Source organism: Neophocaena asiaeorientalis, unplaced genomic scaffold (genome assembly GCF_003031525.2).
Source record: "Neophocaena asiaeorientalis asiaeorientalis breed wild unplaced genomic scaffold, Neophocaena_asiaeorientalis_V1.1 scaffold251, whole genome shotgun sequence".
In the NCBI taxonomy this organism is placed as follows: domain Eukaryota; kingdom Metazoa; phylum Chordata; class Mammalia; order Artiodactyla; family Phocoenidae; genus Neophocaena; species Neophocaena asiaeorientalis.
In genome coordinates this window covers 9,767,982-9,793,829 of record NW_020173377.1, presented here as the reverse complement: position 1 = coordinate 9,793,829, position 25,848 = coordinate 9,767,982, and the positions used below count along the sequence as shown (strand labels likewise).

General features: G+C 41.1%; 1 protein-coding gene across 3 annotated transcripts in view; it reads right to left on the bottom strand.

Moving 5' to 3' along the window:
• Window positions 1–25,848, bottom strand: part of PTPRG (protein tyrosine phosphatase receptor type G) — a 717,425-nt gene that overhangs the window by 32,972 nt on the left and 658,605 nt on the right. For all 3 annotated transcript variants that reach the window (XM_024746428.1, XM_024746430.1, XM_024746429.1), the window contains 3 exons: window positions 25,611–25,702; window positions 13,604–13,695; window positions 6,242–6,338 (listed from right to left, as the gene is read on the bottom strand). In XM_024746428.1, coding sequence (XP_024602196.1) covers window positions 6,242–6,338; window positions 13,604–13,695; window positions 25,611–25,702 — 281 coding nt within the window. The remainder of the gene's footprint in view (window positions 1–6,241; window positions 6,339–13,603; window positions 13,696–25,610; window positions 25,703–25,848) is intronic.

Here is a 25,848-nt window from a genome sequence, read left to right as displayed (position 1 = left end):
TGTTAATTCGAAAACTAGCAGCATTCTAAAGCACAAAACAAGGCAAAGAGGCAACATGGCATCTCCCAGAGTGGCCCGAGAAACCTTCTGGCAGAAGAACAACTAAAAATTCAAAGCTACAGCATTCAAGCCCGTCTCCAAACCACAGGGACACTCCTACCTCATGCTCTGACCTGTGAGTGCTAATATGCAAGAAATGCAAATTGTGGTCCTTATTAGTTCACGTAAAACAATTCAAGTTGCAACCCTCCCAGATTTCCTCATCCTATATATATATATATATATATATTTTTTTTTTTTTTTCTTTTTGCAGTACGCGGGCCTCTCACTGTTGTGGCCTCTCCCGTTGCAGAGCACAGGCTCCGGACGCACAGGCTCAGCGGCCGTGGCTCACGGGCCCAGCCGCTCCGCGGCACTTGGGATCTTCCCGGACCGGGGCACGAACCCGCGTCCCCTGCATCGACAGGCGGACTCTCAACCACTGCGCCACCAGGGAAGCCCCCCTCATCCTATATTTTAAAACCAGTTTCCAAGGCCTTTGATTACTCATGCCCCACCCCCTCCCCATTGATACAAATATAAAAAGGTGATTTTATTAGATCCAGTCCAGAGCATCTATTTTCCGGAGGTGCCATTGCTAAATTCAGCTGGCCTCCCCATCGCCCCAGCAGACCCTGAATAATTGAGGGAGCCAGAGCTTGCTTCTAAAGAAGAGGGATCGCTTCACCGGAATCTGAAGTCCATGATCAGATTTAAGATCCACTTAACCTTCCCCTACGAACAAAAGGTGAGTGGTGATATGTGCCTCTGGTTGCCCAACAGAATGAGCTTGTATTTACAGGATAACAAACAAAAGAAAGCTGAGGTCATACTTTTATTTTTCCCTAGCTAGAAAGAGAATGGGCAAAAGCCCGATTTCCATTTCTATTTATAATCATGATCGTAAAAGGCTAGCTCGAAAAGAAGTCCAATGAGTGGATTAGCCTAGACATTACTGACCCCAGACTATATCAGGCACTTTCGGAAAGCCCTCCACATTCTTGGAACTGTGAATTGCTTTTGTTGTGCTGACAAACTCTCAGACTGCAGTGAATCTGAACAGGGGCTGCCTGATATAAATGGGCCCCAACTGAAAATACTCTCCTAGGGCATCTGGATCCTATGCCTTAGGAGCATTATATTGTTACTTCTCAGACTGACAAAGAGGAACACGTGTTCCTCAAGTTGCACAATTCGTATTTCATCAAAAAGGTAACAGACTAGCTAAAAAGATCAATACTGGAGGTGGCATCCACGTGTGCCTTGAAAGCTGTGAGGGCTCCATGAGAGAACGCTCTTCCTATATTGTGTTCCAGGCACATTCATGGACTAATTTTACTTGTTCCGTAACATTTCCATGCTACTCTTTGCTATATACAGGCGTTAATATAGGGGTAGACCAAGGTGCCGGGTGATGTGCCCGGAGTCTGACCAAGTGACCAAGAGAGCACCAAAACCCAGCTCTCCGAACTTAGGAAAATAAAACCACATCTGATCTGAATTTGTGAAAGTAAAACCTCAAGTGAACTTGTGAAAGTACAAACATGTCTAAGAAGACCTGGTGGTTTTGTGACAAAACACGATAACCCTTGGGCACATCACACAGAAGTTGCCTCGATTTCCTCCCTCTTCTCTGCCACATACTTTTAGCTAAGGCAGTGAGCTCACTAGAAGGAGAGGTTGCTATGGTGGACAGTGATGTGTGTGGACATATGCAAGGCATATACACGTGTATGTCTCTGCCTGACTTATATGCTTAGAAATGAGGTCTATAAATGGACAAGTCCTCACAGTCTCAGGGAGGTGAGCCTTGACTGGCTTGGCCGACAAATACTGCCAGAGTCAATCTGTCCAAAGACTGGCAAGAAAAGAAAAGTTTTACTCTTCTTTCTTGTTCTCTTCTTTTCCTTCTCCTCATTCTCTCAGGTAACTGAAACAAATACTCTCATTCAAAAATGACTTTTGGTTCTTTTAAAACGTTTTCTAGAAGACGTAAAACTACAATCACAGATGACATGATCCTGTATATAGAGACCCTAAGGTCATATATGACAACTCCACAGCTAACATCATACTCAATGGTGAAAAGCTGAAAGCTTTTCCTCTGAGACTGGGAACAAGATAAGGATGTCCACTCTTGCCATTTTTATTTATCATGGTATTAGAAGTCCTAGCCAGTACAGTTAGGCAAGAAAGAGAAATAAAAAGCATCCAAATGAGACAGGAAGAAGTAAAACTGGCACTATTTGCAGATGACCTGACATTATATATAGAAAATCCTAAAGACTCCATCAAAAAACTGTTAGAATAAATGAATTCAGTAAAGTTGCAGGATACTAAATGAATACACAAAAATCGATTGAATTTCTATACAGTAATAATTAACTGTCAGAAAGAGAAACTGAGAAAACCATCCCATTTACAATTGCATCAAAAAGAACAAAACACCTAGGAATAAACTTAACCAAGGAGGTGAAAGACCTGTGTATTGAAAACTCTTAAGACATTAATAAAAGAAACTGAAGAAGACACAAATAAATGGAAAGATAGTCCATGCTCATGGATTGGAAGAATTAATATTGTTAACATGTCCATACTACTACCCAAAGCCATCTACAGATTCAATGCCATACCGATCAAAATTCCAATGGCATTTTTTCACATAAATAGAACAAACAATCCTAAAATGTGTGTGGAAGCATAAAAGACCTCAAATAGCCAAAGCCATCTTGAGAAAGAAGGACAAAGCTGGAGGCATCACACCCCCTGACTTCAAACTGTATTACAGAGCTATAATAATTAAAACGGTATGGTACTGGCAATAAAAACAGACACACAGATCAATGGAACAGAGTAGAGAGCCCATAAATAAACCCACACATATATGGTCCACTGGTTTATGACAAAAGGGCCAGGAATATACAATGGGGAAAGGACACTCTCTTCAATAAACAGTGTTGGGAAAAGTGGACAGCCACATGCAAAAGAATGAAACTGGACCACTACAGTCCACCATACATAAAAATTAACTCGACATGGATTAAAGCCTTGAATTTAAGACCTGAAATCATAAAACTCCTAGGAAAAAACGACAGAGAAAAAAAGCTCCTTGACATAAGTCTTGGCAGTGATTTTTTTCAATCTGACACCAAAACCAAAAGCAACAAAAGCAAAAATAAACAAGTGGAACTACATCAAACTAAACAGTTTCTGCACAGCAAAGGAAACCATCAACAAAATGAAAAGGCAGCTTACCGAGGGGGAGAAAATATTTGCAAATCATGTATCTGATGAGGGGTTGACATCCAAAATATATAAATAACTCACACAAATCAACAGCTATAAAAACGAGCAATCAGTTAAAATATGGGCAGAGGACCTAAATATCCATGTTTCCAAAGAACACATATAGGTGGCCAATGGGTACATGAAAAGTTGCTCAACATCACTAATCTTCAGGGAGATGCATATCAAAACCACGATGAGATATCACCTCACACCTGTTAGAGTGGCTATTAACAAAAATATAGAAAATAACAAGGGTCACACAACTGTTAGAACTAATGAGTTCAGTCAAGGTGGTTAGATACAAGATCAACATAACATACAAAAATCAATTATATTTCCATACACTAGCAATGAACAATCTGAAAATACCAAGTAAACAATTCCATCCAAAACAATAAAATACTTAGAAATAAATTTAACAAAAGCACAACACTTGTAAAATGCAGACTGCTGAAAGGAATAAAAGATGATCTATATAAATGGAAAGACATCCCATCTTCATAAATTGGCAGACCTAATTTTGTTAAGATGGCAATGCTCCCCATATTCATCTACAGATTCAAAATAATCCGTATTAAAATCCCAGCGACGTTTTTTGCAGTAATAGACAGGTTGATCCTGAAATTTCTATGAAAGCACACAAGGGATCCAGAATAGCCTAAACAACCTTGAAAAAGAAGAGCAAAGTTGGAGGACTCACAGTTTCCAATTTCAAAACTTATTACAAAGTCAGTAATCGAGACAAGTGTGGCAATGACATAAGGATAGACATACAGATTAATGAAAAAGAAAGGAAAGTCTGGAAATAAACCCTCACACTTACGGTCAGTTGATTTTGGGTGGGGTGCTAAGACAACTCAATGGGGGAAAGAAGAGTCTTTTCAACAAACGGTGCTGGGACAACTGGATATCAACATGCAGAAGAATGAACCTGGACCCCTACCTCACACCATATACAAAAATTAACTCAAGTGGATCGAAGACGTAAATGTAAGAGCTAAGACCAGAAAACTGTGACAGGTGTAAATATTCATGATCTTGGATTAGGCACTGGCTCATTGGATGTGAGAACAAGACCACAGGCAACCAAAGAAAAATACACTGAATTTCACCAAAATTTTAAAAACCTGTACTTCAAAGGACATCATCAAGAAAGTGAAAAGACAATGCACAGAATAGTAGAAGATACTTGCAAACTATATATCTGATACGGGATTTGTATCTAGAATCTATAAAGAACTCAACAATAGAAAGACAAGTAATCCAATTAAAAACTGGGCGAAGGATCTGAACAGACATTTCTCCAAAGAAGATATACAGGTGGCCAATAAATACATGAATAGATGTTCATCATCTATCAATCATTAGGGAAATGCAACTCAAAACTACCGTGAGATATGACTTCACACTCATTAGGATGGCTATTATCAAAAAAACATAGTAACAAGTGTTGGCAAGGATGTGGAAACGTTGGAACCTGCATATATTGCTGCTGGGAATGTAAAATGGTGTAGCCACTTCGGTAAACAGTTGGGAAGTTCTTCAAAATGTTACACGTAAAGTTACCATATGACCTAGCTATTCAATTCCTCAGTATATACCCAAGAGAGTTGAAAATATATGTCCGTACAAAACCTTGTACACAAATGTTCATAGCAGCCTTCTTCATAATAGTCAAAAAGTAGAAACAGCTCAAATGTCCAACAAATGAGAAATTAATATGTGGTATATCCATAGCACAGAGTATTATTATTCGGCCATAAAAAGGAATGAAGCAGTGATATAAGCCACACCATGGGTATACCTTAAAAACATCATGCCAAGTAGAAGTGACACAAAAGGCCATACATTGTATGATCCCATTTATATGAAATACCCAAAATAGGCAAACACACAGAGAAAGAAAGTAGGTACGTGCTTTCTAGGGACTTTGGGAGAGGGAGGAATTGGGAGTGCCTGCTCATGGGTAAGGAAGTTTCTTGTTGGGGTCCTGAAAATGTTCTAAAATTAGATGGTGGTGATGGTTGTACAACTCTGTGTCGATAATAAAAACCACTGGAATTCACTTAAAATTTAACTTCAAATTAACGTGAAAATGGGTGAATTTTATATGGCATGTGAATTACATCTCACCAAAGTATTGTTTAAAAAAACTATGTATAGTAGCGTGCAGATTTAAGTGGTCTGATTTAAATGTGCTATTACATAAGATTGCAAGTACTGTGTTCTTTACCATAGTGTATGTTAACCATAAACATCTGTGCCCCTGCCCTTAATACAGAAGTGTCTATCTTCAGCCAGTGACCCAAGCCACGGCGTCTACGAAAAGTGGCCTTCTAGCCACAGAAGTAGCCTGTCCTCTTAGGGTATTCCTTGAGGCTCTGTAAGAAGAACACTTATTTGTTTGCGTCCTGAACTTCCAGGGTATTCTTGACCCTGGAAATGTTTTGGACAGGACTAAGCACGTGGGCCACAAGGACTGGTATAAACTAATGACCTAATCTTAGAGAGACTGCTTGGAAATTCAACTTCCTTGATTCAGTTCCCAGTATTTCCATTTGTGTTAAAAGACTTGGCTCTCACTGGTTAAGAACAATGTCAAGAGAGCGACATGACATTAGTTTGGTTCCCAGCATCGGATAGGAAATCACTTCATGTAAAAACAGTAAAGCTCAGAACATTTCCTTCGATCACCTGATTATTAAGCAGAGATCTGACAGCTTCATGAAAGACTCAGCGGGCAGAGTGTCCCCACTTCTTCTTCCACGCTGTTGAAGGTGGGCTAATGAGAGGTTAACTTGCAAGTGTAATTTTCTCTTGGCATCCTGATTCTGATTGCTTGCCTTTCAGCTTCTACCCAGCAGGAAGATTTCATTTCCCCGCGGTTGAAGATAGTTTAAAGTTTATTACTCACATGCTAAAATGTTGATGTATCTGTTTTTGTGCTTGTTATCTGGATGATTAGAATGTTCTGCAGTGATGTTCATATCAGCTGTACAGCGCTGGACCTCCTAGAGAAGAAAACAAACATCGAGCTTTCCAAGATTTTTAGACACGCTTTAGACGTTTGACAACAAGGTCGTAGAACGAAAGGAACTATTTACATCCAAAAGCACAGAGTATTTACACACTTCCCAGCCACGGGCCACCGTTACCTCCCCAAACTCCACTTCAGAAATGATTACGGACATATTAATAACAAACGTATGAAGGATGTGAACAAAATCAAAAGATTTCATTCTTTACTAATTCATCAATCAGCTACTTTATTCCAGATTTTGACCTAGGCACGGGGATTACAAAATAGTTATCTCCTTTTGAATATGTCACAGTCAGATGACTGAGAACAACACGTAAAAGGATGATGACAGTCAAATGTGATTAGTAGAAAAGAGGCCTGAAGAAACTGACGGGAACACAGAGGAAGGCTTTAGACAGGAGGAGATGATTCACCCGGGCCTTAAAGGATGCACAGGAATATTTCAGGCAGAAGAATAATCTCCACCATGATTTGCAATATGCTTATATTATAGTCCTTACAGCCTCATTTTATAACTAACAGACTACAGACTGACTGTACTCAGCCCTGAAATGACACTAATAGAACTTAAACAGTTGTCATATCTGGCTCGAATATATATGGCCCTGATGCCTTGTTTGTTAACTCTGAATTTATTTACATTATCCTTCTTTAGAAAAACAGCAGTGGGAGAAGCAACTCTCCTCTCCCGTCACCTCTGCCATGGATAGAAACATCATCCATTAGCCTAATACAAGATTGCTAAAAAGCCACATTTTTCTACACTGTGTGCTTCAAACCCAAGACTGCACTGGCGCGAACTAATAAGGGAAGTCATTAGCAGTGCACAGCTGCGGCAAAGAGCAGGGGCAAAGTGACACAAGATGATCAGGAGAAATGTTTTACACGTAACAGATGTAACAGAGTTTACGAGCGTGCAGACTTTTCTTCACAAAGGAGTTGCATAGCAATTATGGATGATTTCCACAGCATTTACATCACGCATAATGAAACAAGGAACTGGCTGTCTTTCATATTTGCAAAGTACTTAGGAGGAACTCACTGTGATCCAAGAACTTAACTAAGGTATAAAAACAATGGGTCACTAACTATTCAAAGAAACCATATTCATGGACACCCGATTCCTGGAGGTAAGGAAGGAAGGAAGGAAGGAAGGAAGGAAGGAAAGGAAAGGAAAGGAAGGCAGGAAGGAAGGAAGGAAAGGAAAAAAAAAAGACCCACAGGCATTAATTCAACACACCTCTCTGGGAAAAGTGTGCGTTTCATGACAATCCTTTATCTTTTCTTACTTTTACTAAATGTGATAAACTCTGATACTTGCTATTCTATCTAAAATGGTTTATAACCTACAGTTTGGCAAATGCTGGTTTAAAGGGCCTTAAGGCTGCCTTTGGCTCTTTTCTCTAAAATAGATAATAAAACGTGAGCACAATGGAATGAGTCTGACATCTTAACATCTCCAAGAGCAGAAGCAACGCTAGCCGTACTCAGAATATTTGCCTTTTAGAACTGCCTCGAAAGCCTGACGCGTGCTCTTCTGAATAGTTTCAGGGCCCGAAAACCTTTGAAAATGGATTTGTATTCTGGAAGACATTAATTCAGTCTGTACACAAATCCGTGACATAAGCTGACGTGCTTTGGTTTCTGGGTTTTGAAGGTCATACCTTTGGCAGGTACCTCTTCAGGGCTGAGCTGCTCAGATATCTTGTGCTGAGCTTTCAGCTTTTAGTACCTTAGTTTGAGATTCGCTTTGTTTATTGATATTTTTTTTTCCCATTGTGTGGCTCTGACCACACACTATGGACTGAGGTGGGGCCTCTATTATAGTCTAATGCAATTGACCAAGCCTGCGTGGGAGCAGCTGTCCGTACTGTTTAAAGCAGCCATTCAATATGGCCAATCAAACTCTGTGTTATCTGAAACTCTTGGTCTGATCCGTTGCCTCCGTTTCACTTTTCCAATTTTATGAATGACAGAAAACAAAGGAGACTCATAAATAATGTTAAATCTGATTTTATGAGAACCCAAGGGGTTTGCCGATGGCCTTCTGATTTTGTCTTGTGGATAATGATGTCATCTGTAATTCCTTGCAGTACTACTGCCCGACTCATTTAGATGCTGATTGTATCACCTGATCCTGGAGAGGCTTTTCTCTGTCAGAACTGGCATTTCAAAGTTAATGTGATTTTAATAGGTGTTAAAACCTTTTGAAGTGACACTGGCCGATAGAGTGTGTATAGTGAAGTTACCTGGTCAGCACCCCGATAAAAAGTTTAAGGTTTAAGCTTGCTTGTACTTTACTGTCTCTATAACAGAGCTGGTATTCTCAAAATGAATATTCTGCGAAGGAACAGGCACACGATCACAGAAAAGAGCCAACTGTTATAAAGTTACTTTATAACTTTTTTAAGTTATAAAGTATAACTTAAAAAAGCGAACTAACAAACCCACTAAAAGTTGACAGACACAGAATTCTTGGGAGATGATACAGACTACATCACCTCCTGCCTGGAGTTGTGGATGTGAAAGGCTGTCCAAAGGGCACGCGGTGACCTCCTGTCCTCCCATTCGGTAGCTCAAATGGAAGAAAATAAGCCCACCAGAACAGATCTAGAAATCTTTCAGATTACCCAGCTTCACAGTGAAGCAAGCTGAGAAGGAAATATTTTGGACCTGGTGACCAAGCGTTAGACCGAGTGCGTGTAACATTCTTAGTGTCTGAGTTCAGGCAGCCCACAACTGTGCTCAGGGGACTGTTGTACACAAGGTTAAGTCATGACCACAGCTCAGGGCTTTGTTCAGTGTCGGACTCAGAGCTGGCCCTGGCCAGGTACTGGCCACACTCATCTTCCCACCTCTACTCTCCTCCGCTCAGGCTACAAACTGCTGCTGCCCTGATTTTCTTCGAATGCTGCTTTGACTTTGCTGTTCTCTCACGCAGACACCTCTAGAGAGGCGCCAGATTCCTCAGCCAGGCTTTCAAGGTCCCATCCTATTTTCCACCTACTCCCTTCCGAATGCCACAGAGTTTTAACTCTATGCCCCTTGAACAGACCGTATGACCACCTCCTGCTCTGTGCTTCACTGCCATTTTCCTCGCTAAGAATGCCTGTCCTTCTCTCCCCCCTCCGAATCCATATGTCTTTATCTAAAATGACTGCCTTCCCCTCCAGAACACCAACCCATCTTTGGAGAGTACATCACAGTGTCTATCATCCTGCAGCTGGTCTATAAAATAGAATTATTTTTCCTGTACGATCTGTGAAATTTGGCTAACGCACGTTTTTTTCTCACTCTTTGTAAAAACCTCAGCTTAACCAACTATGATGTTTTACATGATAAGGGTTTAAAATGTTTTCCTGTGGGACATCTAAGACCCACACTGGCATTCTGTCACCGAGGCTCCGGAAACTCGACGGGGCCACTTTCTGCCGTCCTGCAGGCAGCATTCTCTCCGCAGCTTTCCGCCTCTGTCAGGAGCTCTTGCTATGTGTCATCGGCAACACGAGAACTCTGCATCTTACATAAAGCGATTGTGGCCACTGGTCCCTTGGCGCATGAGCTCGGGTGGACAAAGCTTTGTTCTCTTGATTTAAGATGAGCAACTGGCCCAAATTTAGCTCAGCTGGAGCTAATCGTAACGGACCTGATCCCCCAAAGGATCTTGTCAAGGGGTATTGGACCTCTGGCCTCATCTCTGCACTCAGCCTTTAAACCTGTGCTGCTCCTGACCCCTGCCTATTAATTCTGTTGACCCACAGGGCCTTGGAGCTCCCCTGATCTTGAAAGATTATATGCTAGCATCGCGCCTCCGGAAGCCTCCTGGATTATGACTGGGGAGGCCGGGGAAGAGTGAGGTTGTAGTCAGCTAAGGTAGCCAAGGGAACAGTCACTGAACAGTATCCGGGCATAAGGATTGACGTTATTTCCCGTGACTGCAAAATCTGCTAGAGGTATAATGTCCCCAGCTTTTAACGGCCTCCAAAATTTATCTGACAAGGACCAAAAGCTTGCTTCCAGCATCACCTCTAAACAAAGACTCAAAATTACCAGTGAATCATTTCTCATTCTCCTCCAAGCAGCAAAGTTCTGAACATATGACAGCTATTCACCAAATTTGTTTTTTTTCCATTTCCCTCCAAGATTTGAAATCAAGATGGGGCAAACAGAACTTCTGCAGAAACACCCAATCAAACTACATAGGATCCTTTCTCCTTTGCTCTCCTCCAGAACTTCATTTCTGTATTAGCACTTATTTTGCTTTGCCCTCTTTCTACTTTAGCTGTGTATACTCTAGTCTGCTTCCCCCACCAGGCTGAACTCCCTGAGAGCAAGCTCTCTGTCCAATTCATCTGTGTGCCTTATACCATGTAGGTACTCGGTACCTGCGGAGAATAGCAGGTACTCAGAGAATGCTGGGTACTCAGTAACTGCAGAATGAGTTGCTTTAACTCCTCTTAATAGGCAAATATTCACTGTGCGGTGGTTTCCTCTATAATCTTAAGATTAGTTCTTTGACTAATTTTAGGCCTCTATTCAGAGGTTATATAAGAGTCTTATAAGTCAGATTCTCAGCCCTCTGGGAAGGCTCTGGCCCATAAAGATCATGTACTGGGCTCCTAGTACTCTTGGGTGTGGGGGGCGGGGGGGGCGGGAGGCTCCTTATTTTGACTGCTCTGCCCCCCCCACTTTTTTTGCCAAGGAACTCACTGGCCCATCAGCTGCATGACCAGTTTTAGACAATCACTGATAATCTTGGTTATCTCTCCTTTGACTTCAGCTCATTGCAGGCCACTACTTCCATGAGAGTCTGGAGGGCATCCAGGTTAAACATGTGGGCTTGAGTCGGAAAGCCTTGGTCTTAAACCCTATTGCTGCCACTTCCTAACTGAATCACCCAATGCCTCGGTTTTCTCATGGGTAACTTTCCTCATCTGCAAAATAGGGACAATAAAATAGCACGCGCCTCATGGGGTATTTCTGAGGAACGAGCGAAATAATCCAGGCAACCGTGCCAAGTAGATGCCGGCCGTCGTTATTCCACATAAAAGAAATCTGAGGTTGAGGTTACCACTCTCTTAATATGAGGGCTTTGTTTTCTTGTTGTTGAATTACACAAAATCTCTCATCCTGACCTCCTTTTTACAGCCTATTACTATCTCGTTTATAAAAACAGCCTTGATCGCTTCTTACAGAGCCTGTTACCATTTTCCTTTCTAGCAGAGCTACCCAAAAGGAGTACTACTACTGTTTTAAAAGACTTCAGATTCCCCCTAAATTAGATGATGACAGTATGTTAGTGAGCTTTTCTGTGTCTCACTTCCCCCTTTACATGGCTGTCTTACTATCCTTTGAAGGGGAAAGGATGTACTTCCTAGTCTGAATAGCCCCGATTTGAAACCTTTCAAACCAGGACAGACTGTGAAATAACAAGAGTAGAACAAAGCCTCCCTCCTCCCCGCCCTCCCTGTTCCAATCCTGAAACTACCAGAATAATACTTAAGCTAGAGAGTTCGATACAGGCGACAAAAGCTTCTAGCCACAGTTTTCTTTTTAGGATAGAAATAGGGTGCAGGTGCCCAGGATTTGTTAACAGGCGTGATTTTGATGCAGCCAAGCCCATTTTGAGTCAGATCAAGTTTACAGAGGTGTAGCTGATTATGTTGAATAATTAAACGGTGTCAAAACCAGCTGTGATGAATAGCACTGGGGTCTCAAATCATAAATAATTGAGAAACTGGAGCTGCATTTGATCATCCTGATCAAATTCTCGCCTCTAGAGGATGGATGTTTGTCCCGAACACCATCAACATTGTTAAATGCCTCAGTATTCTTGCTCGGTCATCCGGCCAACAGTCAATTGAACTAAATCATTTGAACACCACACACATGTGCTGTCCTCATGTGCTTTGTACTTGGACAGGCACCTTTTCTGGGGCAGCATCTAAGAGCCGCGTTAAACACTTGACGTGTTTTTGTTTGTTCCATGAAACACATGACTGCAGAATAAATCAGAGGGGTCCTTCTCTCTACCACCGTTGCTTTGCTTCTGCTCAAGAAATAAAACGAAAACAAAAAAGCTAGGAGAAGGACTTAATTTAAAACAAGTTGTCAGTATAACTGCCTTTAGGATGGCCTTTGGGGACTCCAAATTTGCACAGAGACAGGGGCTTCTGGTCCTCTTTTTCTCTCTCCTTCGCCATGCGAAATAACTGCACCTCCCAGCTGTAGGGCTCCTGGGCGATCTCAAAGGGCTTACCTTCCATTATTCCATGTGATCCCCAGAACCAATTTCGTGAAAAGAGGTGGGCAGGTTAGTGCCATCATCATCATTTCCATTTGAAAGCAGAAACGAGACAGAAAGGAATCGACTTACCCACAAAGCTAGAAGACAGCTGAGCTGCCATGAAAACTTGGCCTCCTCGGCACAACTCTTGCTGCCAGAGATGTGCCTTAGTGAAGCGCCTCAGTGAAGAAAAGGGCAGTCTGTTTAATAGCTCCTCATTGACACCCTGTCATTGCGGAGCTGGCACGGAACCCAGAGCTGGCAGGGTAGTGCGCGCTGCTCTCTACCTTGTTTCCTCCATCCCGGTTCTTAAAATCAGAAGGCTGCGTTCACCCACGTCTCCTCTCCAAGGATCAATAATCACGAAAACAGCCATCGACCTTTGCATGGGCTTAACAGTTAACCCAGCACTTTCCAGGATGTTAATCATTCGTTTTTTTCCCAAAATCGTTGGGGTTGGAGGTGACATCGGTTGCCATTTTTAAAAATGAGGGAACTGGGGATCAGAAATGAAATGACTGGCTCAAGGATAATAAAGGTCAGTCCTGGTGGAGCCAGCTTCAGATCCCTCAGACCTCAAATCTGCTGTCTCTGCTCTACCTTGTACATCCCAGAAGTGACACACGGAATGAGAAGCCCTGTCCTTTGCAGGATGACTGCTGTCCCAGTTAGAACGCAGATGAAGAGAGGATCTGAGGTTGCCTCTTTCCTGCCACTAAGTCTGTTCTTTCACAGAAGTGCACAAGCAACTCCCTTTCACCTCATTTTTACTGGGAAAAGAGGGCCTGTTAAAACTCTAAGTGTAAGGAAAAGAAAAAAGAGAATCAAGTCCCCACTTTCCTCAGTGACTGCTTCTGTTATGGTTGAAACACATTCACTTCAAGCTTACAAAAATCCCTGTAAAATGAGAGTTAGCTTTCGGGAAAGAAATTTCCGGTTTTGAAACATACCTCAAAATCCTCAGAGAACCCATGCTGGTTATTAGAATAGAGCTCACCAATGTGTTTAACAAACTGTTTGACAGGAATGGCTTCCATGTCATCTGTGGGAATAAAACAATATTCAGAGTCACAAAGAATACTTCCGTAAACAAATAACACTGATAAGGGATTACTGAAGACAGATATTTGATTTTTGCAAAGAGTGATGTAATTGTGTCACCTGAAATAGATGTCTTCAAGAAAAGCCTCTGGATTTACTTGACATTAGGGTCTCGTTATGATTCTGAATGCCTAAATGCTAGGCTACATAGGGCTTTAAAAATGGTCTTAAACTATTACCTTTATTCTTTACATTCCAGGCAACTTATGTAGTTAACTCACCACATCATACTCTTAACTAAAATTCTGAGCCTACCAAGGGTACTTATTTGTTAAGAAATGTTATCACACCCTACGTTTTTCAAAACCTTGCTATTCAGTGGGGTCCAACTTGAAGTTGGAACAACTAAGTCCTATGTCTGATCTCTGAAGTCTAAGCAGTCTTTTTACACAATTACAGACAGGTGCCACTGTACCAGCGGGCTTCGGGTACAATGCCATCCATGTTTAAGTGTTCACAATTTTCGTTCAAGACAGCTGTGTCTACACAATGCCAAATAACCAGTTTGATGGAATTAACTGGATTTTTTTTTTGGTGTTGACAGACAAGGTGTAGATTCAGGAAGACTCCACATTGCAATTTATTTGTAGTGTTGTCACTTCAAAAGGGCATTTTCAGTTCCTGAGCCTCAAGTGTGTTTTAAGCCGATTTACCCAGATCCACTCTGCTACTTGACTACTGCCGGAAAAGAGCCACACCCCGCTAACTGGAGCTCCCCAACCTCCTCCTTCCCTCCTTCCCTCGCCCCTCCCCCGCAAATATTTCCTTTTAAAAATACTCTGCTGAATTTGAGATAAACAACAGACATGACATTTACTTTATTCAGAGTGAAAGATCTTTGGCAAACGCACAAACATCTAAACTGCCACAGATGCTTTTCTTAGCAAAGGGTATGAAGATCTGTATGTGTAAATGAGGTCCTACTTTGGCAAGAATGTTATAGATCCAGGCCTGACAATCTGATTTCTCTTCATCTGGTGACAGTTAACATTGACTATGTCATTCCTTCTCTACTTTCTTTCGAGAGAGCAAAGCTCTAGGGTGGCTTTTTGCATCTATTGACATTTTCAAACTTGCATCATTCTAAAGCGGAAAAAAGCCTCTCTCATCTACTTTGTTTAAGGTGACTTATAAACGTTCATAATCCAAACTGCTTAGCAGAGGAATGTTACTTATCAAATAGGGGGTGCTCTGTACGTACAGAGTCTTTCTGTGTGAACAATTAAAGACCTAATCATTTTAATAGGCCACCTTATGAAAAAAATTGCCAAGTTATTTACAAATATTTCAGGATTGAAGATGTTCATGAATATGCAATCATTTTGCACGCCCAAGAAATCTATAGCTCCCATAATGATGTAACCAGCATTAACAAAGTAAGCCGAGCCAAAATGTTTCCCCAGAATATTTAGCAGAATGCACAGTTCAAGAAAAATTTCCCAAATTATCTGATCACTTCACTTAAAATGTTTAGAAGTAAGCAAATTCTACAATAATGATCAAGTGGCAAAGAAAAGACCTTAAGTTGAGAGAAGGACTAATGTGGACAAAATTGGAGCATCTCTAAAAGATTAACCCAAGAATAAACTCATCTTTAGATAAGAGGCAGCATACATAAGATGGGTCACAACCTAGCCCCACAAACACTCCAGCCTACAGACTGCAGGCGACACTTTTCTCCTGTTTATTTTGAAATGGAAGACGCAATGCTGTTTCCAAGAGTAGAGTGACGTGGGGTTAATAGTATAATAGGCTGAGGGCAATATTTATTCCATAGTGATAGTTTAGAACTGGAGATTCCCAATAAACTCATGGTGCCATGATTAAGCACATGGACTCTAGTTCAAAATAAGAAAACACACATCAGCTTTAGAGGTGTTTTACTCTGCAAGGTACATACCACGGTGTTTTAAAGGGCATAGCCCAGCTCAAGTCACTAAAAAAAAGCTTTCAGGTTAACAATTTATTATTTTTTCCTGCAAAGTGCTCAACCGTGCTATCCAAGCTAACACCACACATGCCCAGAAATCAGCTGCTCTGCTCCCTCCACGGCTAGATGCAGCAAAACCCAGCAGAGCTTAGTATGATAATCGTACATGGAAGTCACCGACTCACTAGCCTCCAATTTGATTCTTTATCCAAAGAAGTCTAATCATACTCCTCTGGGTTTCCAGGCACCACCAGTAACATCATAAAACTACCAGACAGGCAGATACACACACACACACACACACACACACACACACACACACACACACACACACACACACACACACACACACACACGCTTTAGTGACCATCAGCAGCCCAGATAACACATTATTTGTCTTTCAATCAAGATAAATGAAACTGAGGGGTCGGTAAATCTTTTTTTCCTCAATATTAAGATGAATATAAGGCTACAGCTAATTAGAAGCCCTAATAGTTTTCCTCTTATATCGTTTTTCTATTAAATTTCTCTCAACACGAGCCAGATAATTATAAAATTAACTAGCAGAAGGCCAAGCAATCAGGACAGCATCATAGACCTGATCTATTCAATTTTTATCCAGAGAGATCCTGTGTTATAAGAAGATATCCATCTGTAAAATGTTATTTCCACCTATACATCTGAGTTTCAGTTAACAAACGTAGCAACTATTAGTAGCACTAACTATGGACCAGGCACCTTCTGTGCCCTTTACATGTATTAACATGTACTCATGCCTCCCCAAAGCCCTAAGAGATAGGTACAATTTTCATACTCACCTTATAGTTGGGAACACAAGCTCAGAAAGATTAACTGAAGCCTGGAGTATGGCAGTGGAAGCTGGCCACAGAGACAAGGCAAAGAGTGCTCCGACTGGGAGAGAACAGCTGTTGTCTGGGTCACAGTGAACGGGAAACCACTGGAAGAGGCATTTACTGAGCACCTAGGACTTAGCCAGATATTAGGGAGATGGTGTCTGCCCAAGGGCAACATTTGTTATAATGAACATAAGAAAGGAAGAGCAAGAACCCTGTGTCATGACACAGAGAGGAGGAGTGCCATCAGAGGGATGGATTTGATGCCTTAGGTGAATATAAATGTTGCTGACACAGGGGTGATGGGGGAGAAACATAAAGAGAAGCAAAAGATGAGCTGGAATCAAAGTAGAGGCGTTTTCACTGACTACAGGTTAGAGGTTGGATTATTATGCTATCATGAAATGGTCTAATGATAGAGCCGATACAAATGTGAAGAGAGACCTTACTGATTGCCAGGGACTGTGCTCAATGCATTTCATACACTTACCTTCACAAGAACTAGGTAAAGAGGATGTCATCGTCTTCATGTTACATGTAAGGAGACTGAGGCAACTTGTCTGAAGTGACACAATTACTAAGTGGCAGAGCTGAGATTTGAATCCTGGTGTGTTAAGCCCAAAGCCTGTGCTCCCATGCACTGGGACACACTGCCTTCATTCTCAGAGCACAGTTTCAAGGAAAAGCAAGGAATTAGAGTATCTCGGTTAATCTGGTAAAATGTTGCTGTGGAATTCTGTGCCAATATTTTTACATATAGAGCTTTCAGATACCAAAGGTTTAAATTAGGCAAAAATGGGATAAGTACTATTCCCACTAAATCACGCCATTATAAAATATTTGATATAGTCAGTTGAGGCTCCAGAAAACTGGGCTGTTGTTATTAAATAATATCATTTATACTTTGTTCCAAGGTTTTAGCCTTTTGTGGTTGGAATTAAATTTGGCGTTTAAGAGGTCTTTTATTTTGGTCAGTCCACAACAGAACATCCTCATGTACTACTTCTGATGAAGCCTGAAATTAGCCTCTGGTTTGGTCTCATCAAAAGCAGAGCATTAGAAGAGGGTGAACGTCTACTGAGAAGAAAGTAAGAAGGTGAGAGATTCCAAGGAGGAAAAAAAGAGCTGGTCAATGTTGACCTCAAATGCAGAACTGCAGGAAATAAAGAAAGATGTATGTGAACATGAAGAAAAGTTGCTTCTACAGCCTAAATGTCCATCGACAGAAGAATGGATGAAGAAGATATGTTCTATTTATCCACACACAATGGAGTACTACTCAGCCATAAAAATAATGAAATCTTGCCATCTGCAGCAACATGGATGGACCTAGAGATTATCACACTAAGTAAGTCAGAAAGAGAAAGACAAATACCATACGATATCACTTACATGCGGAATCTAAAATATGATACAAATGAACTTATTTCCAAAACAGAAACAGACTCACAGACATAGAAAACAAAGGTATGGTTACCAAAGGGGGAAAGGGGTGGGGGAGAGATAAATTAGGACTTTGGGATTAGCAGATACAAGCTAATATATATAAAATATATATAAAACAGATATATATATATATATATATATCAAGCTAATATATATAAAACAGATAAACAACAAGGTCCTACTGTATAGCACAGGGAACTATATTCAATATCCTGTAATAAACCATAATGGAAAAGAATGAGAAAAAGAATGAATATATATGTATAAAAGAATATACATATATATATATATATATATATATATGTATCTGAATCACTTTGCTGTACACCAGAAACTAACACAACACTGCAAATCACCTATGCTTCAAGTAAAAAAAAAAATAAATAAATGTTGCTTCCCAAATCTGTGGTTATGTCTCTGTTGTATTTACATCCTCAGAGCCATTAGAGGGGAATCACCCATGCCAAAGTTGCTTTCTCTTAATCTTAAGGAACAAGAGATTAAATAAACCAAAAGGGGAAAACGTAGCAATTTTTGGTTTGAAATTTGAAAGAAAAAACCAGCACCCAAGCATCCCTGAACATCCACCACAGGGAGGCACTGCAGAGGGCCCAGCCCAGTACACGGCTTGGTGGTAGGGTCTTTAGCCTGCAACTCAGTCAAATTGTGTAGTTGTTCCTCTTATCTGCCACCATGGACGGAATGCTTCCTGTGTATCAGCCATCCAGAGGCAGTGGAGTAAGTGCCAAAAGCCAGAGCCAGTCTGCCTGGTGGTGTGACTTCACCTCTCTGTGATTCCCCTTCCTCGTCTCTAAATGGAAATCATAAGCACCTAACCCATAGAGCGCTATGCCCGGTGAACTAGATAACATAAGGACTTACAAGAGTGCTTGGCATTTAGTAAACGCACAAAGCTATGATTTACTGCTAGGTGCTAATCGCTTTACAGGCATGATCCTATGATCTCGGGGCTGTCATGACCCCTATTTTGTGGATGTAGAAAATGTGGCTAAGACAACCAAAGAACTTGGCCGAGCTCTGCTGTCATCATGAAGTGGCGGGGCCAGGCTGACTCCAAAGCGGGCTTCTTCCACCTTACATGACCTCTCTAGATCTTAAATGGAACATAGAGGGTTAGAGAGGGCAGAGAACCATAGAATACATTTTAAAGAAGCTCTCCAACCACAACAAAAAAGGGCTGAAACCAATCGCTTTGGCTTTAAGGGTAAACTTCGGTTACCTGGAAAATTCACACCGATATTCTGGTCACCTTGATGATGCCAGGTAAATAAAGTGTCATAGGATATACCTCCCTGCCAAGATGCCTAGCTGTGGGGTGGACTGGCTTAAGGACTGTTTAAGAAAATACCGCTGCTTGCTTGTCACTCTGGCGGGCTGTGGGTACATATAAAATCACCATTAAGATTCTGGAGGGCCTTAAGTCACTTAGGCCAATCTCCATAAAGTTCATTTAACCCTTAGCAGTTCCTTCAACCCTATTCCAAATCCCAACCAAATCTATCTGAGGGAAGGGAGAACCTATAAAGCACAGTACTTGGGTCCAGTCAGTCGTGCTCAGACCTCTCTCCAACCCCACACCCCGCAACTGGGCTGTTACCAGGGACTGCTAACCACCCCCGTAGTGGGCAGACCTCAATATTCGGAACTCGGTCCCCTTCTTGTCTGCCCCCTCAGCCTCTCAGAGGCCAAGTTCAGGCCTCTCTCTGTGCTTGGCCATACCTGTGTCACCTTAGGAAGATAAAGCAAACAGGAAATAAAAGATTATCAAGATTTTTAGTTCCTGACTTAGGACACAACCAATAGATTTTTGTCTAAATCAGACTCTTAGGATGCAAGGAGTGTTGTGGAGATGGGAACATTTTATTTCCCGCCATAAAAAGAAATCTCTTTTCATTTATGACACAATGAAGTCAATAAAGAAAGGGCTTCATTATAGTCAAAAGACCAATGAATCTCCTTTGGAGATAAGCTCTGTATAAATAAAATATGCCAACAAGGTTGGTTTACTCCCAAGGGTTTTAAACTGCATGTTTAAAACCCCTTTATGTGCTGGCACCCTGCTGAAGCCAGTGACCTTCAAATTATTAAGATGTATTTTAACTGCGGGAAAGGCATGAATCATTTCTGGATTTCTAAGCTACTGGTTAGCAGCAACATTTTGTTTTGTAATGCTCTTATTAGAAAGTTAGATTTTCTAATATCCAGAAAAAAAGCATTTATAAGGACATTTGTGTTTGACAACATGCACATTTGGAAAAGCCCTTTCAACAGGCTCTATGAATGGGCTAATTTCATGACCTGAGTTCTGGCTTTAAAAAGCTATACATAACAAAAATCTAAAAGAATAGGCGGTATAATACGGTGAATATAATCTGTAGATGACACATTGTATGTAAGGCTTCATTCATAACTACAGCAAAAACCTTATTCAAGCTTACTGTTTCAAAAGAATATCCCAAAGTGGGAAACACTAGATCTTGTAAAATACTTGTAGATGCTAAGAATAATATGGATCTTATAGGACAGAAATTTGTGACTACTTCAATATCTTAGAAGACAGAACGCTAGAAGGGGGCTGATAGCTAGGTTATTACGTTCAATTACTCTTTATCCTCCCACGGTAACCATGGGAGACCAATAAGCATGGAACATTTGATTCTGAAAACCCATTAGTGAAAAATATTTTCACTAGTATATTAGTGAAAGCCTGAAGTCTCTCCTTTCATTCTCCTGAAGAAGTCACAATTTAACTTAACTGGAAGAAAATCCCCCGCTTTTCTCATGCGTCGTACATGGAGCAGGTACCACAATTTAAACACTTCCTAATAAAAGAATTGATGTCACCTCTCTAGTGATTGGAACTTAACCTCAAAAGCACCTCTTTCCTGTTGGATAATAATACTTTTGCGTGTGGAGTTCCTTCTCATGTGGCGGGATAACTAACCTTAGCCACCACACTGGCTTTACAATTTCCACATTTTACAGAGATGTAGGTGAGACCAGGAAAGAAAAATGTCTTAATTCTCACACCACTGTCTTTGCCAGTTAAACCAGAACACCCTGAAGATTCGAAATTCCTAAATTTCAGTTAGAGTCAGTAAAACTGATAACTTAAAATTCCTCAAAAATTCCTATAGACTGCTGTCTCCAAGAGACGAGTATCGAAGGGTTAGCAAAGGTTATTAGCAAAGCTTTCCTTAACGTTCCGTTTATCTTATAATACTTTTTAAAAGTCAGTGTAACTCATTGACTTCACTTATGCTTTGGGATTTCAAGACCGGGGCTGTTTATTTGTGAATTTAAACCTCAGCAGAATCACTCAAAAGTTGGTGATTTAGTGTCTAAATTTATTCAACATTCAACATGTTTGTGAGTTGCTCCTCAAGGCATTTAAATCACACAGACCTACTTTTGCATAGGGAATGGAGATATTGGTGGTGGGGTGGGGGAGGAGTCTTTTTCTTAGGAAAGAAGAGACTAAATGACTAGGAAACAAAGGTAAGAGGAGAGATTTTATTTTTGCTACGGACGAAACTTCGACAGAAGAATGATGAAACTCTCTCATGGAGGATGAAAGAGAATTTAATGGAAAAACAAGTGGTCAGTGCTAGTGAAAGAAGAAGAAAACGATAAAGAACAACAACTCAGAAACAATTTAAGGCAACAGTTCACACGTATTTGAAAATGTCTTGATTTAATGAAGCAAAATCCAAATGAGGAGCCTGAGGTCTTGAGATATCAGGACTGTCAGAGCAGCACGCCAAGAGGTGGCAGAGACATTTCTAAGCATCTGGACTTTGAAGTCACACAAAGACTCCAATGCTAGCTCCACCATTTGTCCACGTAACCTCAGGGAAATTAAATGATGTCTCTGAGCCTCAGTTTCTTCATCTGTGAAATGGGGATACTGATTGCACCTGTTTCCCTAAGGTTGTAGTGAAAAATGAAGCACGTAGTTTAAATCAGTAATTGCTCAATAAGTATTAGATGACGATGATGATGTTTTCTGAAAAAGGTTAAGTGTAAAATAAGTTCTAGGATCAGAGTATATTACACATTTTACAATGATGACCTAGGAACTCTATTTTGCAACAGTTCAGTACCTGAATTTTCAGCCTCACCCTGTTGCCCACATTTTAAATCTATATAATGGTTCAGTTTACTGGTCGTTGTCTGGAAATACCTTTTTTAAAAAATCAGTCATAGCAAATGAGGGGTTCAAGTGATAAGTTGATACATCTAGGGCTCAGTAGTCTTTCTTATTAGGTTTTGAACAAAGATAAAATATAAGTGAGATCCAGTGGGCAGAATAAGTATTCCATGTAAGCTCTATAAATATCCTACTATTTTTAAGACACAAAAACAATTCCATGATTCTTAAGGTAAATCATTTTAAATGATCCCAAGGAGGTCTCCAAGAAAGAAAAATTGTGCTGAGACCTTTAATAGAGTGAAAAATACGTGTGATTTCAAAAAAAATCGTGTTTTCCTTATATTGATTTTTCCTATGCAAGACACAGTAATACTGGAATAACTGGAAGAAACCTTAAGAATAAATACAATCATGGATTGTTAACGTAAAATTACAAACTACTTTACAAATTTAACTATTAAATGGGGCTATGTACTTTTGTTTAAGAAAAATAAGAGATTGCGATCAAGTTGAAAGATTTTTAAAGGAAGGTCACGTAGGGTAACTTCTTCCCAGTTAAGGGTGAAATAAGTTTTCTGTCGAGGCATGCCCCTAGTGAAGGCTGTTGCTGGCTATAAAAACCTGAGAAAACAGTGAAAGAGCAGTGTCACTTTTGGTTTCGGCAGGTAAGTCCTTTCACGCCACACTGCATTACAGCATTTAAAGTAATTCATTGTCACAAACGTGTTACAACTCATCAAGGATGCACCTACTTAATGCCAAGGGAGACCCAACTGGATACAATGGATTTCTCAGTCAATGGTGAATCTGAAGACATTTCTCCTTCCATGTACTTCTACCACCAGTGAGTAAGAATCAGGAGAAACTCACATAGAAAGAAATGTCTTTGGGCTGTGAGTATTTCATAACTTGGTGATTAAACAGCCTGCTGGGAAATGAAGCAGAGAACATTCAAAAGCATTTCTGGTCCAAGACAGCTACTCAGAGGTGTGGCAAGGCAGGCACGATTGATGGCATTTTCTGAGGATTCTGGGGAACTGAAGTCCTAAAGTCCAAGCCCAAGAGCATGGCGAGGTCGGCTGCACCCAGTAGATGCGGATCAGCGTTTGGGACAGTCTTAACCTGGGGACCGTGCAAATGCTTGCTCTCCATGGCTGCCGGGTTGAGCGATATCATGATTTGGGAAGGAAAGCTTCCACAGCTGACACTTCTGGCTTCCTTTAAGCTTTCCAAAGTGTTTTGACACATACCATCTTATTTGATCTTTTTTAAAAAATTAACTAATTAATTTATTTTTGGCTGCTCTGGGTCTTCATTGCTGCATGCAGGCTTCTCATTGCGGTGTTTCTCTTGTTGCGGAGCATGGGCTCTACGCGCGCGGGCTTCAGCAGTTGTGGCACGTGGGCTCAGTAGCTGTGGCGCACAGGCTCAGTAGTTGTGGTGCACGGGCTTAGTTGCTCCGCCGCCTGTGTGATCTTCTCAGACCAGCGCTCGAACCCGTGCCCCCTGCATTGGCAGACGGATTCTTAACCACTGCGCCACCAGGGAAGCCCCTTATTTGATCTTTAACACCGCGTTGTTTACAAGTAGGGCAGATATCCTGCTCACTTTGCAGATTCTGGAAACTAAGGCTCAGAGAGGTCAAGGCATTGACCGAAGGTTTCATGGCGGAGGCAGGGCAAAATCCTTGGTGTTCTGATTCCCCATCCAGGGGGAAAAGAAACTAAAAACTGAAAGACAGCCCAAGAAGTATCTCAGCATTTAACCTTTGAAAATGGATTTCAGTTGCCCAGCTACCCAACAGCTGTGTTTGTCAGCTGACTCAATTCAGAGGAGAGAGTCTCCCAGGCATTTTCCGGAGGGCAGCAGATACTCTAGGTGATGCAAGAGGAAAATGATTATACACAGCTGCTGTGCACATCTGGCGGATTCAACAAAACTTACTCCCTGAGGATGGCGGGCTGATTCCTGTCTGCCACCTCTCAAAGGCAAGAGTGCAATCTCCTCCACCAACAATAAAGGTCAAGGGTCAGTAGAGAAGAAGGAACGCAACACAAAACCCATCCCATCTGTATGGGAATCATTCAGCGGCCACAAAATGATCCAGTAGGGTACTTACCCAGACACTTTTCTGCTATTGCTCTCTTCTGTGTGGCAGGCTTTTAGTGAGAGAAGCTGACCAGAAGGGAGAGAACATGGCCAATTCCAGCAATATCTAATGACTTAACACACAGAGACATAATGGGCCAAGTAAGTCCCCAACCATAACTGCACCGAGAGAAGATGAGGAAACAACAGCAGCATTCCTTCTGGGCACTCAGAGAAGGGCTGCACCTCTGAGCTTCACAGCTATGATCTTTGAAGAACCCTAAGGAAGATTTGCTGGTATTTATCATTCATTCATTCTTTCATTCATTCAGAGAGTCTGAGAATGCCTACTACATGCCAGGTATTAGTCTAGCACTAAGGAGACATCCACCTGCCTTTAGGAAGCTCTCATTGTAGTGCGGGGGGAGACCATAAACAAACAAGTAAAATACATGGTATATTAGATGATGAAGAAAACCATTCTGGAGAATGAGGCAGACAAGTGGGCTGTGCGGGTATGTGGGAGGTGGCACTTAATAAAAGTAGTGCCTCTGCTTACAAAAGAATAATGCCAAGAGGATGAATGTATAAGATATCTGAAGAGAGGTATTTACAAGTACAGAATGCAAGCCAGAGGAAGAGAGTTCAATCCTGGCAAAATGGAAGGGGACGCAAAATAAAAATAGTGGGAGACATCTTCAAATCCCTCATGCCATCTATCACAGCAAACCCGCTGCTGAACTTCTAACGTCTACGGCATTTGTTAGGAATTACTAGTGTCCTCCACCAATCCCTATATCCCTAATAGTAACTGAGTGTTTCCTGTTTGTACCAAGGACAAATGAAACAGACACCAGATCAACAACATCTCCCTAGATCTCCACACAAACAGCCTAAGAACCCAAACTTCCGACACTAAGGTAATCAATATTTTCAGAGTAAGGAATCTTAGTAGAAATCTTAAAAAAAAAAAAACAAAAAAAAACCCACCCAGTATTTCAAATTGTGAATCTTTTTAAAAAAAAGCAAGCACAAATTACCTATCAGGATGAAATTTAGTCCAAGTAGATTGTAAATACATTAAGTACGTTTTCCCCTTTTTTCTACTGTTTCTTCCCTTCCCTCTTGTGAATCTACACTGTATGAACTCATCGTTATTTGTTCCCCTGAAAGATGATTTTGTTACGTGGCAGCTATGTAAAGGAGTACAGATTTCATTAAATTACCCTGAGTTAAGGCTCTCGTAGACTGGGCAAGCTTGCAAAGGTTATAAAAATAATATTTTGTCATGGCTGTCACATAACACTGAGAACAAAAGAGAAAAACAATTAGCCCACTGGCAATAGGAGTCGTGTCTTACTTACCCGGAATAGGAATGATAGGAATACTTTCATTGGGGACCACCCGAGGTGAACTGCTATCTTCCACATAGAAATGAGCTGTCTGAAAACATTTTCTGTACAGGAAACAGAAAAACATGCAAACAGTGAGAGAAGAGAAATACACTTTGTCTGAGTTCACCATCTCTCAATTCTTTCAGATTCTCCCAGCTTTAAATTTCACCCAGCACTGAGTGCAGACCCATGGGAAAGTAACAAGATA